We start from the raw sequence: 13,408 nt of genomic DNA, 5'->3' as shown, positions 1-13,408 counted from the left end.
CCCTCGGTCCCTCGGTCCCTCTGTCCCTCGGTCCCTCTGTCCCTCGGTCCCTCTGTCCTTCTGTCCCTCTGTCCCTCTGTCCTTCTGTCCTTCTGTCCCTCGGTCCCTCTGTCCTTCTGTCCTTCTGTCCCTCTGCCCCTCTGTCCTTCTGTCCCTCTGTCCCTCTGTCCCTCTGTCCTTCTGTCCTTCTGTCCCTCTGTCCCTCTGTCCCTCGGTCCCTCTGTCCCTCTGTCCTTCTGTCCCTCTGTCCTTCTGTCCCTCTGTCCTTCTGTCCCTCGGTCCCTCTGTCCCTCTGTTTCTCTGTCCCTCGGTCCCTCTGTCCCTCTGTCCTTCTGTCCCTCCGTCCTTCTGTCCTTCTGTCCCTCGGTCCCTCTGTCCCTCTGTCCCTCTGTCCCTCGGTCCTTCTGTCCCTCGGTCCCTCCGTCCTTCGGTCCCTCGGTCCCTCTGTCCCTCGGTCCCTCTGTCCCTCTGTCCTTCTGTCCCTCGGTCCCTCTGTCCCTCGGTCCCTCTGTCCCTCGGTCCCTCTGTCCCTCCGTCCCTCCGTCCCTCGGTCCCTCTGTCCCTCGGTCCCTCTGTCCCTCTGTCCTTCTGTCCCTCGGTCCCTCTGTCCCTCGGTCCCTCTGTCCCTCTGTCCTTCTGTCCCTCGGTCCCTCTGTCCCTCTGTCCTTCTGTCCCTCGGTCCCTCTGTCCCTCGGTCCTTCTGTCCCTCAGTCCTTCTGTCCCTCGGTCCCTCTGTCCTTCTGTCCCTCGGTCCCTCTGTCCCTTGGTCCTTCTGTCCCTCGGTCCCTCCGTCCCTCTGTCCTTCTGTCCCTCGGTCCTCTCTGTCCCTCTGTCCCTCGGTCCCTCTGTCCTTCTGTCCCTCGGTCCCTCTGTCCTTCTGTCCCTCGGTCCCTCTGTCCTTCTGTCCCTCTGTCCCTCTGTCCCTCTGTCCTTCTGTCCCTCTGTCCTTCTGTCCCTCGGTCCTTCTGTCCCTCGGTCCCTCTGTCCTTCTGTCCCTCGGTCCCTCTGTCCTTCTGTCCCTCGGTCCCTCTGTCCTTCTGTCCCTCGGTCCCTCTGTCCTTCTATCCCTCGGTCCCTCTGTCCTTTTGTCCCTCGGTCCCTCTGTCCTTCTGTCCCTCGGTCCCTCTGTCCTTCTGTCCATCGGTCCCTCTGTCCTTCTATCCCTCTGTCCTTCTGTCCCTCGGTCCCTCTGTCCCTCGGTCCTTCTGTCCCTCGGTCCCTCAGTCCCTCGGTCCCTCCGTCCCTCGGTCCCTCCGTCCCTCTGTCCCTCCGTCCCTCTGTCCCTCCGTCCCTCTGTCCCTCTGTCCCTCCGTCCCTCTGTCCCTCCGTCCCTCTGTCCCTCCGTCCCTCTGTCCCTCTGTCCCTGTGTCGCTCTATTGCTTTTTCCCTCTTTGTCCCTCTCAAACACGAGGCGGGGATCCTGTGGAGTGAGAGGAGAGACCCAGTCGGTGATGCATTCTAAAAACGGGCTTTTAGTTTGTTATCCTGGGCAAGCGATGAAACTTAGCTAGAAATCAGGATGAAACATTCTCTCGGTCGTAGCTCACCGACAAGAATAGCCTGAGACACTGAATTCTAAAATAACCAGAGCAAAAAAAGGTAAAAGATCCAAAGGGCAGGGTGGAGATATCGACAGGACCTGTGACAGGGTCTGTGGTCCAGATTTTAAAATTCTCATCCTTGTTTTCAAATCCCTCCATGGCCCTCGCCCCTCCCTATCTCTGTAACCTCCTCCAGTCCTACAACCCTCCGAGATCTCTGCGCTCCTCCAATTCTGGCCACTTGCTCATCCCCGATTTTAATCGCTCCACCATTGGCGGCCGTGCCTTCAGCTGCCTGGGCCCTAAGCTCTGGAATTCCCTCCCTAAACCTCTCCGCCTCTCCTCCTTTTAAGACGCTCCTTAAAACCTACCTCTTTGACCTGTCCTAATATTTCCTTATGTGGCTCAGTGTCAATTGTTGTTTGATAATCGCTCCTGTGAAGCACCTTGGGACTTTTACTATGTTAAAGGCGCTTTATAAATTGCAGTTGTTATTGCCTGCGGGAATATCTCTTGTGGCTCCTCCTTGTGTTAACTGACGCGTCCATTCCCCAGATGTTGGTTTTGTTTTACCAGGTGGAGGTGACCTATCCGGATGGAAGTCCTGCGGACGGTATCACGGTGCGCATCAAAGCTGAGCTCACTCCGAAGGACAACGTGTACACAAGTGAGCTGGTGTCGGAGGACAGCAGGGTGCTGTTCGAGATCCCTTCCATCCCCACCGCGGCCCAGTATGTCTGGCTAGAGGCGAGTAGAGCTGCTGTGTCTGAGTCAGGGAAAGGGCACGAGGGATTGAATGAGGGAGAAGAGGAGAGTGAGAGGACGCGCACACTCACATGCACAATTGCATGCACACTCGCACACGCAGGCCACACACATAGTCGCATGCACAACCACACACTCCCGCGGACACGCACTCTCTCGCACTCTCACTCACACTCACACTCTCACTCTCACTCTCACTCTCACTCTCACCCACACTCACTCATTCACTCACAGAAACACACTCGCTCAGTTGTTCAGTTACTCGCAAACACAAAGGGGATTGCTGGTGTCTGTGGGGTGTGTCCCCACAGGCAGTGATGTGTTTTCGAGGGACTGACAGTTCACACACTATAATCAGAAGCCACTGAGGTCCAGTTTTGGGGGTTGTCGCCTGGTAACTTTTGACAGAAAATGTTTGTTTTTCAATGAGTTAACTGAGGAAGGAGCCACTTTGTCTGGTTTTGGACTGGGCAAAATGTGGCAATCACGAGTAAGAGAGACACAGGTGATGATGGAGGAGCAGCGAGCAGCACGTGTGAGTTGGAAATGTATCACCTCCTGCCCAATATCACCCCTTTCAACCAATTGGGGTGTCACTGACTGCGGGCGTGGGGTCTGGGCTGGGTTGGGGAATAGATTTCCCGAATGATTCACCAAGTTCCTTAAAACTGCTTCCTTTTATTGAGATATATATAATGTTTCTGATAATATTTTCACTCTTTCTCAGACTAAAGTGACAGCTATCAATGGGACACCAGCGGGTGACCAGTATCTCCCCAGCTATCTGTCCATCAGCAGTTGGTATTCACCAAGCAAATGCCATATTCAGCTTCAAGGACCTGACAGAGCATTCCAGGTGAGGAATTATTTTGTGCCGAGCCCCGAGTTTCCTTTCACAGCGATGTTCAGTCTCAGGAGACTGAGCAAAACGAAAGGTTTGTGACAAAACCACAGATTAAAATCAATTTTAAAGGGGGTGCAGGAACAGAGAGACCTGGGGGTGTATGTGCACAAATCTTTGAAGGTGGCAGGACAAGTTGAGAAGGCTGTTTAAAAAACAATTGGGATCCTGGGCTTTATTAATAGAGGCACAGAGTACAAAAGCAAGGAGGTTATGCTAAACCTTTATAAATCACTGGTTAGACCCCAGCTGGAGTATTGTGTTCAATTCTGGGCACCGCACTTTAGGAAGGATGTGAAGGCCTTAGAGAGGGTGCAGAGGAGATTTACTAGAATGGTATTGGGGATGAGGGACTTCAGTTACATGGAGAGACTGGAGAATCTGGGATTGTTCTCCTTAGAACAGAGAAGGTTAAGGGGAAATTTAATCGAGGTGTTCAAAATCATGAAGGGTTTTGCTGGAGTAAATAAGGAGAAACTGTTTCCAGTGGCAGGAGGGTCGATAACCAGAGGACACAGATTTAAGGTGATTGGCAATTTTTTTATGCAGTGAGTTGTTATAATCTGGAATTCACTGCCTGAAATGGCGGTGGAAGCAGATTCAATAATAACTTTCAAAAGGGAATTGAATAAATACTTGAAGGGAAAAATTTGCAGGGCTATGAGGAAAGAGCGGGGGGAGTGGGACTAATTGGATAGCTCTTTCCAAGAGCCGGCACAGGTACGATGGGCCGAATGGCCTCCTCCTGTGCTATATCATTCTATGATTCCATGATTCTAATTGGTCTCTTCAACTAATCAGAAATAGAAACCCAACGGCTGCAGATTAAAACCTGCGCACAACCAGTACCCGCCTCTGTAATACAACCGTAGAATCATATAGAATCTTACAGCACAGAAGGGAGGCCATTGGGCCCATCGTGCCTGTGCTGGCTCTTTGAAAGAGCTATCCAATTAGTCCCATTCCCCTGCTCTTTCCTCTTAGCCCTGCAAATGTTTCCTTTTCAAGTATTTATCCAATTCCCTTTTAAAAGTTATTATTGAATCTGCTTCCACCGCCCTTTCAGGCAGCGCATTCCAGATCATCACAACTCGCTGCGTAAAAACATTCTCCTCATCTCCCCTCTGGTTTTTTGGCCAATTATCTTAAATCTGTGTCCTCTGGTTACCGACCCTCCTGCCAGTTTCTCCTTGTTTACTTCATAATTTTGAACACCTCGATTAAATCTCTCCTTAACTTTCTCTGCTCTGAGAACAATCCCAGATTCTCTAGTCTGGCTCTCATCCCTGGGACCATTCTAGTAAATCTCCTCTGCACCCTTTCCAAGGCCTTCACATCCTTCCTAAAGCCCAGAATTGGACACAATACTCCAGCTGGGGCCTAACCAGTGATTTATAAAGGTTTAGCATAACTTCCTTGCTTTAGTACTCTGTGCCTCTATTAATAAAGCCCAGGATCCCATGTGCTTGTTTAACAGCCTTCTCAACTTGTCCAGTCACCTTCAAAGATTTGTGTACATACACCCCTAGGTCTCTCTGTTCCTGCACCCCCTTTAAAATTGTACAATTTAGTTTATATTGCCTCTCCTCATTCTTCCTTCCAAAATGCATCACTTCACACTTCTCTGCATTAAATTGCATTTGCCATGTGTCTGCCCGTTTCACCAGTCTGTCTCTGTCCTCCTGAAGTCTGTTATTATCCTCCACATTGTTTACTACATTTCCTAGTTTCATGTCATCTGCAAACTTTGAAATTAAGATCAGCCATGATCTTATTGAATGGCGGAGCAGGCTCGAGGGGCCGTGTGGCCTACTCCTGCTCCTATTTCTTATGTTCTTCTGCTCTCTATACCCAAGTCCAAGTCAGTAATACATATCATCAGACCCACTGTCTCTAATACACCCGCCCTGCACATCTCCCCATTTCCCTCCCTCCGTCTCTTGCTGGGATGATTTCCTAGAGTGCTGGGCTGCCTCTGGCATCTCACCCAAGTGGCATTCTTCATATATGACCTGAGACGGTCAATGTTGCTTGGATGTTCAACCATAAAAGGCACCACAGCTGAGCCTCACCCTCCCTCACCGATGGGCAAACACCAGCACGTACCCGGACAATGATCCAGAGCGGGGTCCCTGGCTGAGATTCCCCTCCCGAGCCCAGTGATCTGAGGCCCCGGCTGCTGATCTACTGATCGGGGAACTGTGCACAGACTGGGGATTCGATCCATGGCACTTCCTGGTCTGTGTGACAGTGTCACAGTGGGAGGGGTCCTTATCACCGACCAACTGGGTAGCCTAGGCCTGCTCGCCTTAAATAAAACTCTTGTCTTTCTTTGACTGTTCCAGGTCGGGGAGGAAGCCCAGATTCCCCTGAAATCCACCTGTTCATGTGACTTCACGTTACACTATGAGCTCGCATCACGAGGGAACATCGTGAAAACAGGAATGCAGCCTGCCAGCGTCACTCAGCAAAGGAGCAAGAGAGCCACCGTCACCTTTGACAAGAAGAAGCAAACTTCACAGACGCCACAGAGCCGTGAGTGAGACGGACGGATGTACGGAGGGAGGGAGAGACGGACGGAGGGAGGGAGAGACGGACGGAGGGAGGGAGAGACGGACGGAGGGAGGGAGAGACGGACGGAGGGAGGGAGAGACGGACGGACGGAGGGAGAGACGGACGGACGGAGGGAGAGACGGACGGACGGAGAGACGGACGGCCGGACGGAGGGAGGGAGAGACGGACGGACGGACGGAGGGAGAGACGGACAGACGGACGGACGGAGGGAGGGAGGGAGAGACGGACGGACGGAGGGAGGGAGAGACGGAGGGAGGGAGAGACGGACGGACGGGCGGAGGGAGGGAGAGACGGACGGGCGGAGGGAGGGAGAGACGGAGGGAGGGAGAGACGGACGGGCGGAGGGAGGGAGAGACGGACGGGCGGAGGGAGGGAGAGACGGAGGGAGGGAGGGAGGGAGAGATGGACGGACGGAGGGAGAGACGGACGGAGGGAGGGAGAGACGGACGGAGGGAGGGAGAGACGGATGGACGGACGGAGGGAGGGAGAGACGGACGGATGGAGGGAGGGAGAGACGGACGGAGGGAGGGAGGGAGAGACGGACGGAGGGAGGGAGGGAGAGACGGACGGAGGGATGGAGGGAGGGAGAGACGGACGGACGGAGGGAGGGAGAGATGGAGGGAGGGAGGTAGGGAGAGATGGAGGGACGGAGGGAGGGAGAGACGGACGGACGGAGGGAGGGAGAGACGGACGGACGGAGGGAGGGAGAGACGGACGGAGGGAGGGAGGGAGAGACGGACGGAGGGAGGGAGAGACGGACGGACGGAGGGAGGGAGGGAGAGACGGACGGAGGGAGGGAAGGAGTGACGGACGGAGGGAGGGAAGGAGTGACGGACGGAGGGAGGGAGGGAGAGACGGATGGACGGACGGAGGGAGGGAGGGAGAGACGGACGGACGGAGGGAGGGAGAGACGGACGGACGGAGGGAGGGAGAGACGGACGGAGGGAGGGAGGGAGAGACGGACGGAGGGAGGGAGGGAGAGACGGACGGAGGGAGGGAGGGAGAGACGGACGGAGGGAGGGAGGGAGAGACGGACGGACGGAGGGAGGGAGAGACGGACGGAGGGAGGGAGGGAGAGACGGACGGAGGGAGGGAGGGAGAGACGGACGGAGGGAGGGAGGGAGAGACGGACGGAGGGAGGGAGGGAGAGACAGACGGAGGGAGAGACGGATGGATGGAGTGAGGGAGGGAGAGATGGACGGTGGGAGGGAGGGAGGGACGGAGAAAGGGAGGGAGAGACGGACGGACGGAGGGAGGGAGGGAGAGACGGACGGACGGAGGGAGGGAGGGAGAGACGGACGGAGGGAGGGAGGGAGGGAGAGACGGAGGGAGGGAGGGAGGGAGAGACGGACGGAGGGAGGGAGGGAGAGACGGACGGAGGGAGGGAGGGAGAGACGGACGGAGAGAGAGACGGACGGACGGAGTGAGGGAGGGAGAGACGGACGGTGGGAGGGAGGGAGGGACGGAGGGAGGGAGGGAGAGACGGACGGACGGAGGGAGGGAGGGAGAGACGGACGGAGGGAGGGAGTGAGAGACGGTCGGACGGAGGGAGGGAGTGAGAGACGGACGGAGGGAGGGAGGGAGTGAGAGACGGACGGAGGGAGGGAGGGAGTGAGAGACGGACGGAGGGAGGGAGGGAGAGACGGACGGAGGGAGGGAGGGAGAGACGGACGGAGGGAGGGAGGGAGAGACGGACGGACGGAGGGAGGGAGGGAGTGAGAGACGGACGGAGGGAGGGATGGAGAGACGGGCGAAGGGACGGAGGGAGGGAGGGGCAGATGGAGGGAGGGAGGGAGGGGCGGACGCAGGGAGAGACGGACGGAGAGACGAAGAGAGGGATGGAGAGAGGGACGGAGTGAGGGAGGGACGGATGGTGGGAGGGAGAGTGAGAGACCGAGTATGAAAGTGGGACAGACAAACATAGAGAGAGAGCCAGAGAAATGGAGAGAAAGAAACAGAAACAGAGAGAGAGATAGGGAGACCTGAATGAATCGCATGTCTCTGGGTGGTTGGGTCCCAGGCGAGAGGAGAATGCTATAATTCACTGACTCCCCCTGAACAGGAGGGATTATACCCAGCATGAGTTGATCCTTTGCCATCAATCTGATAAATTGTCACTTCACGGACAGCCTGGCTAAATACACCTGCATCCTGCTCAGGAAGAGGGATGGTTCGATGCTGTTAGACCATAAGACCATAAGAGATAGGAGCAGGAGTAGGCCATTCGGCCCCTCGAGCCTGCACCACCATTTAATGAGATCATGGCTGATCTGATTTTTACCTCAACTCCACTTTCCCGCCCTTTCCCCATATCCTTTGACTCCCTCGCTGATCAAAAATTTGTCTAACTCAGCCTTGAGTGTATTCAATGACTCGGCCTCCACAGCTTTTTGGGGTAAAGAATTCCAAAGATTCACGACCCTCTGGGAGAAGAAATTCCTCCTCATTTCCGTCTTAAACGGGCGACCCCTTATTCTGAGACTATGCCCCCTAGTTTCAGATTCCCCCATGAGGGGTAACATCCTCTCAGCATCTACCCTATCGAGTCCCCTCAGAATCTTGTATGTTTCAATAAGATCTCCTCTCATTCTTCTAAACTCCAGTGAGTCTGGACCCAACCTGTTCAATCTTTTCTCATAAGACAACCCTTCCATACTCGGAATCAACCTAGTGAACCTTCTCTGAACTGCCTCCAATGCAAGTATGTCCTTCTTTAAATAAGGGCACCAGAACTGTACGCAGTACTCCAGGTGTGGTCTCACCAGCACCCTGTACAGTTGTAGCATGACTTCCCTGCTTTTATACTCCAGACCCCTAGAAATAAAGGCCAATATTCCGTTTGCCTTCCGGATTACCTGCTGCACCTGTATGTTGACTTTTTGTGTTTCATGTACGAGGACACCCAGATCCCTCTGTACTGCAGCATTTTGTAGTATTTCTCCAAATAATATTTTGCTTTTATTTCCTCCCAAAGTGGATGACTTCACATTTTCCCACATTATATTCCACCTGCCAAATTTTTGCCCATTCGCTTAACCTGTCAATATCCCTTTGCAGACACTTTGTGTCCTCATCACAACTTGCTTTTCCACCTATCTTTGTATCATCAGCAAATTTGGCCACAAGACACTCTGTTCCTTCATCCAAGTCATTGATATATATTGTAAATAGTTGAGGCCCCAGCACTGAGCCCTGCGGCACCCCACTAGTTACAGATTGCCATTTTGAAAATGACCCTTTTATCCCGACTCTTTGTTTTCTGTTAGTTAGTCAATCCTCTATCCATGCCAGTATATTACCCCCAACACCATGAGCTCTTATCTTGTGCAGTAATCTTTTATGTGGCACCTTATCGAATGCCTTTTGGAAATCCAAATATACTGCATCCATTGGTTCCCCTTTATCCACCCTGCCCGTTACTTCCTCAAAGAACTCTAATAAATTTGTCAGACACGATTTCCCCTTCATAAAACCATGTTGACTCTCCTTGATTGTATTATGAGTCTCCAAATGTCCTGCGACTACTTCCTTAATAATGGATTCTAGCATTTTCCCAATGACAGATGTTAGGCTAACTGGTCTATAGTTACCTGCTTTCTGTCTCACTCCCTTCTTGGATAGGGGTGTTACGTTTGCAGTTTTCCAATCGGCTGGGACCTTTCCAGAATCTTGTAAATTCTGGAAGATTACAACCAATGCATCCACTATCTCTGTAGCCACTTCCTTTAAGACCCTCGGATGCAAGCCATCAGGTCCAGGGGGCTTGTCAGCCTTTAGACCCATTAGTTTACCTAGTACTTTTTCTCTAGTGATAGTGATTGTTTTTAGTTCCTCCCTCCCCTTTGCCCCTTGATTTTCTACTATTATTGGTATGTTATTAGTGTCTTCTACTGTGAAGACAGATACAAAATATCTGTTCAATTCCTCTGCCATCTCCTTGTTTTCCATTATTATTTCCCCAGTCTCATCCTCCAAGGGACCAATGTTTACTTTAGCTACCCTCTTCCTTTTTATATACTTGTAGAAGCTTTTACTGTCAGTTTATATTTCTTGCTAGTTTACTCTCATAATTTATTTTCTCCCTCTTTATTATTCTTTTAGTCATCCTTTGCTGGTTTTTAAAGTTTTCCCAATCTTCGGACTTACCAGTAATCTTTGCCATGTTGTATGCTTTTTCTTTTAACCTGATACCATCCTTGACTTCCTTAGTTAGCCATGGTTGGTTCACCCTTTTTGTGGAGTCTTTCCTCCTCACAGGGATATATTTTTGTTGCGAATCATAAAATATCTTTTTAAGTGTTTGCCACTGCTTATCCACCATCATCCCATCTAATCTGTTTACCCAGTCCACTTTAGCCAATTCCGCCCTCATTCCTTTATAATTGCCCTTATTTAAGTTTAATACAATAGTTTCAGACCCAAGATCCTCACTCTCAAACTGGATGTGAAATTCTATCATGTTATGATCACTGCTTCCCAAGGGATCCTTTACTTTGAGATCATTAATTAATCGTGTTTCGTTACCCATTACCAGATCCAAAATGGCCTGTTCCCTGGTTGGTTCCCCGACGTATTGGTCTAAGAAACAGTCCCTAATACACTCTATGAACTCCTCCTCAGGGCTATTTTTGCCAATTTGATTTGTCCAATCTATGTGAAAGTTAAAATCGCCCATGATTATTGCATTACCTTTTTTACAAGCCCCCCTTATTTCCTGATTTATATTTTGCCCTACAGCGTAGCTTGGCTTAGCTTGGATCGGTGCTGGTGGTAGGCCGTGACCTTTAACCTCCTTCCATGCAAGAGTGGGAGGGTAAATAGGGGTCACACTGACTGCAGAAGAGCAAGGCTTCCCTCAAAGGGACATCTTCGATAGCGAGACCCTCGAGCGGTGAGGTGCACAGGCCTGTGCTACAGGGGTCCTCTGCACATGGACATGGGCTGAATTTCCTGTACACCACGGGGAGATTTGCAGAACACCGGGAAATACGGGAGTTGAAATGACCTGAAATTGTTGCTTTCTCCTCAGATCGAACCAAGGCTTCCGCCAGTGAGGTGGACGTGTGCAGCACTTACTTACACTTCACCATCACGCAGGACATGACTCCCCTCAGCCGGCTGCTGGTGTATTATGTGCGGGAGAATGGTGAGGGCATCACTGACAGTATACAACTCCCAGTCCAACCGTCCTACGAGAATAAGGTGAAGAACAACAACTTGCATTTATATAGCGCCTTTAACGTAGTAAAACGTCCCAAGGTGCTTCACAGGAGCGATTATCAGACAAAAATTTGACACCGAGCCACATAAGGAGATATTAGGACAGGTGACCAAAAGCTTGGTCAAAGAGGTAGATTTTAAGGAGCGTCTTAAAGGAGGAGAGAGGTGGAGAGGTTTAGGGAAGGAATTCGAGCTTTGGGCCCAGGTAGTTGAAGGCACGGCCGCCAATGGTGGAGTGATGAAAATCGGGGCTGTTCAAGAGGTCAGAATTGGAGGAGCGCAGAGATCTCGGAGGGTTGTAGGGCCGGAGGAGGTTACAGAGATAGGGAGGGGAGAGACCACGGAGGGATTTGAACACAAGGATGAGAATTTTAAAAAGGAGGCATTGCCAGACCGGGAGCCAATGTAGGTCAGCGAGCACAGGGGGCAATGGGTGAACGGGACTTGGTGCGAGTTAGGATATGGGGCAGCATGAACTGGGAAAGAACTCCAATCGGTGGGGACGAATGTGAGGGACTCACGATCGTTGTAAACATTGTTCCTTTTTGGTTGAATGTCCAGGTAGCAATCTCGATCTCCTCCAACAAAACGATGCCTGGTGACCTCGTCAGTGTGGCGGTGAAGGGTGAGACTCGATCATGTGTTTGCATTGCAGCTGTGGATAAGAGCATGTACCTGCTGAAACCCGGCTTCCAGCTCACCACCGAGAAGGTAAAATCCAATTCACCCCCTCTTTTACAGAGCTGTGGAAACACCACCCTTTGGTTTGCTGCATGTGATCCCCGCCTCCCCATCCCATCCGGGAAAGTCTCCGCTACTGGGAAACGGATAAAATAAGGATCTGTGGCTCTCTTTCCCCCACCCCCACATCTACCCCTGACCTGAGTTGCAGACTCTCACTGGAATAAGGGTCCCATTCATCCCAGTTGTCCCCATCAGTGCCTCCCTCAAGTGACCCATTCTCCATGTAGGAGACCAGGCAGTGTCATCCAGGTATTTGATCATGGGGGGCTTCACGGCTGGCTCCAATCCTGTCCTTATCCGCATTTCCCAGCCGGAATCATCGACTGGTGTTCAGGAGCAGGAATGCTGGCTGACATTATTCCCCTTGTTGAGAATATTTGATGCCACAACCCCAGCTCGGACCAGTGAGCTCAGCACAGTCTGCGTCTGGACGCTGGCATCTCCCTGGTCTGTCTGGCACTGGCCCACACCAGCTGGTGCATTTACTCACTGAGCCACCTGGCCAGCTCGGGTCCAAGTGTATTTAGGAGGGAGGTGAGCCTTGTGTGCGATAGAAGCAGCAGCAGTATAACTCCAACCCAACAGTGTGAGCACCAAACAGCCCTGGGCACAGAAATACCTCCCGAGGCACAACTGTCCCATGTGCTAGCCAGCGGCCTCCCTCTCTCATTCCCGACACCAGCGAAGGGGTTTTACTGACACCGAGCCTTTGGGGTAGAAATGCCTGGATCTGGGCCAGGCCTCAGTGCACCGATCGTTCACCATCCTTTCTCGAGCTGCGGATTGTGTAACAGGGAGACTGGGGGTTTCCACTTTAAGCTGACTCTTAACCCTATCCAATCACTCTTCAGATCTTCCAGGAATTGGCAGATTATGATGTTTCGGATGCTTTCGGAATTCCGAAGGAGGACGGTCACTTCTGGTGGCCTGGACTTTCGTCACGGAGGCGGAGGAGGAGGAGGCGGAGATCGTCCGTGTTCCCCTGGCACTGGGATATCACCAAGGACGCCCACTTCGCCTTCAGTGTAAGTACCAGCTCCCAATCTTCCTGTTCCTCTCTGCATGATGCTGACTCTCACTGGGTACAGGCACTGACTCTCGCTGGGGTACGGGTTCCATGGGCACTGTCTGTCACTGGGGTACGGGTTCCATGGGCACTGTCTGTCACTGGGGTACGGGTTCCACAGGCACTGACTCTCACTGGGGTACGGGTTCCACGGGCACTGACTCTCACTGGGGTACGGGTTCCATGGGCACTGTCTGTCACTGGGGTACGGGTTCCACGGGCACTGATTCTCACTGGGGTACGGGTTCCACGGGCATCGACACAGTAAGTGTCAATGACTAGTCAACAGTGTGGTCATCCCAGCTGTCCCTGCTCTTATCCTCAACCCAAACAAGGACATTTTCCATCAGGAATCACTGGACAGCAATCGGGAGCTGGAATCCCATTTAATCTGGGGATTCTAAGGCCGATTGATGGGCCTTCTACCTCTGCCTCAGCTGCGATGAGCTAACACAGCACAGAGCGAGGACGAGGCCTGGGGCCTTACTGGCCTGTCTGGCGAGACACTCAGCCACAAAGCTCTTGGGGCCTCGAGCGAGTATTCTATCTGATGGTCAGGGGCGTTACTGTTTATGCTGTGACCGCCTACCATGATCT

The 13,408-nt window shown here is 52.5% G+C and overlaps 1 protein-coding gene across 1 annotated transcript in view; it reads left to right on the top strand.

Moving 5' to 3' along the window:
* Positions 1-13,408, top strand: part of cpamd8 (C3 and PZP like alpha-2-macroglobulin domain containing 8) — a 176,921-nt gene that overhangs the window by 82,117 nt on the left and 81,396 nt on the right. The window contains exons 12-17 of the mRNA XM_067968643.1: positions 2,118-2,288; positions 3,034-3,162; positions 5,553-5,742; positions 10,811-10,983; positions 11,563-11,712; positions 12,597-12,770. Coding sequence (XP_067824744.1) covers positions 2,118-2,288; positions 3,034-3,162; positions 5,553-5,742; positions 10,811-10,983; positions 11,563-11,712; positions 12,597-12,770 — 987 coding nt within the window. The remainder of the gene's footprint in view (positions 1-2,117; positions 2,289-3,033; positions 3,163-5,552; positions 5,743-10,810; positions 10,984-11,562; positions 11,713-12,596; positions 12,771-13,408) is intronic.

Source organism: Heptranchias perlo, chromosome 29, assembly GCF_035084215.1.
Source record: "Heptranchias perlo isolate sHepPer1 chromosome 29, sHepPer1.hap1, whole genome shotgun sequence".
NCBI lineage: Eukaryota > Metazoa > Chordata > Chondrichthyes > Hexanchiformes > Hexanchidae > Heptranchias > Heptranchias perlo.
The sequence above is the reverse complement of the archived record's forward strand: the minus strand, read 5'-3'. Positions and strand labels throughout refer to the sequence as shown.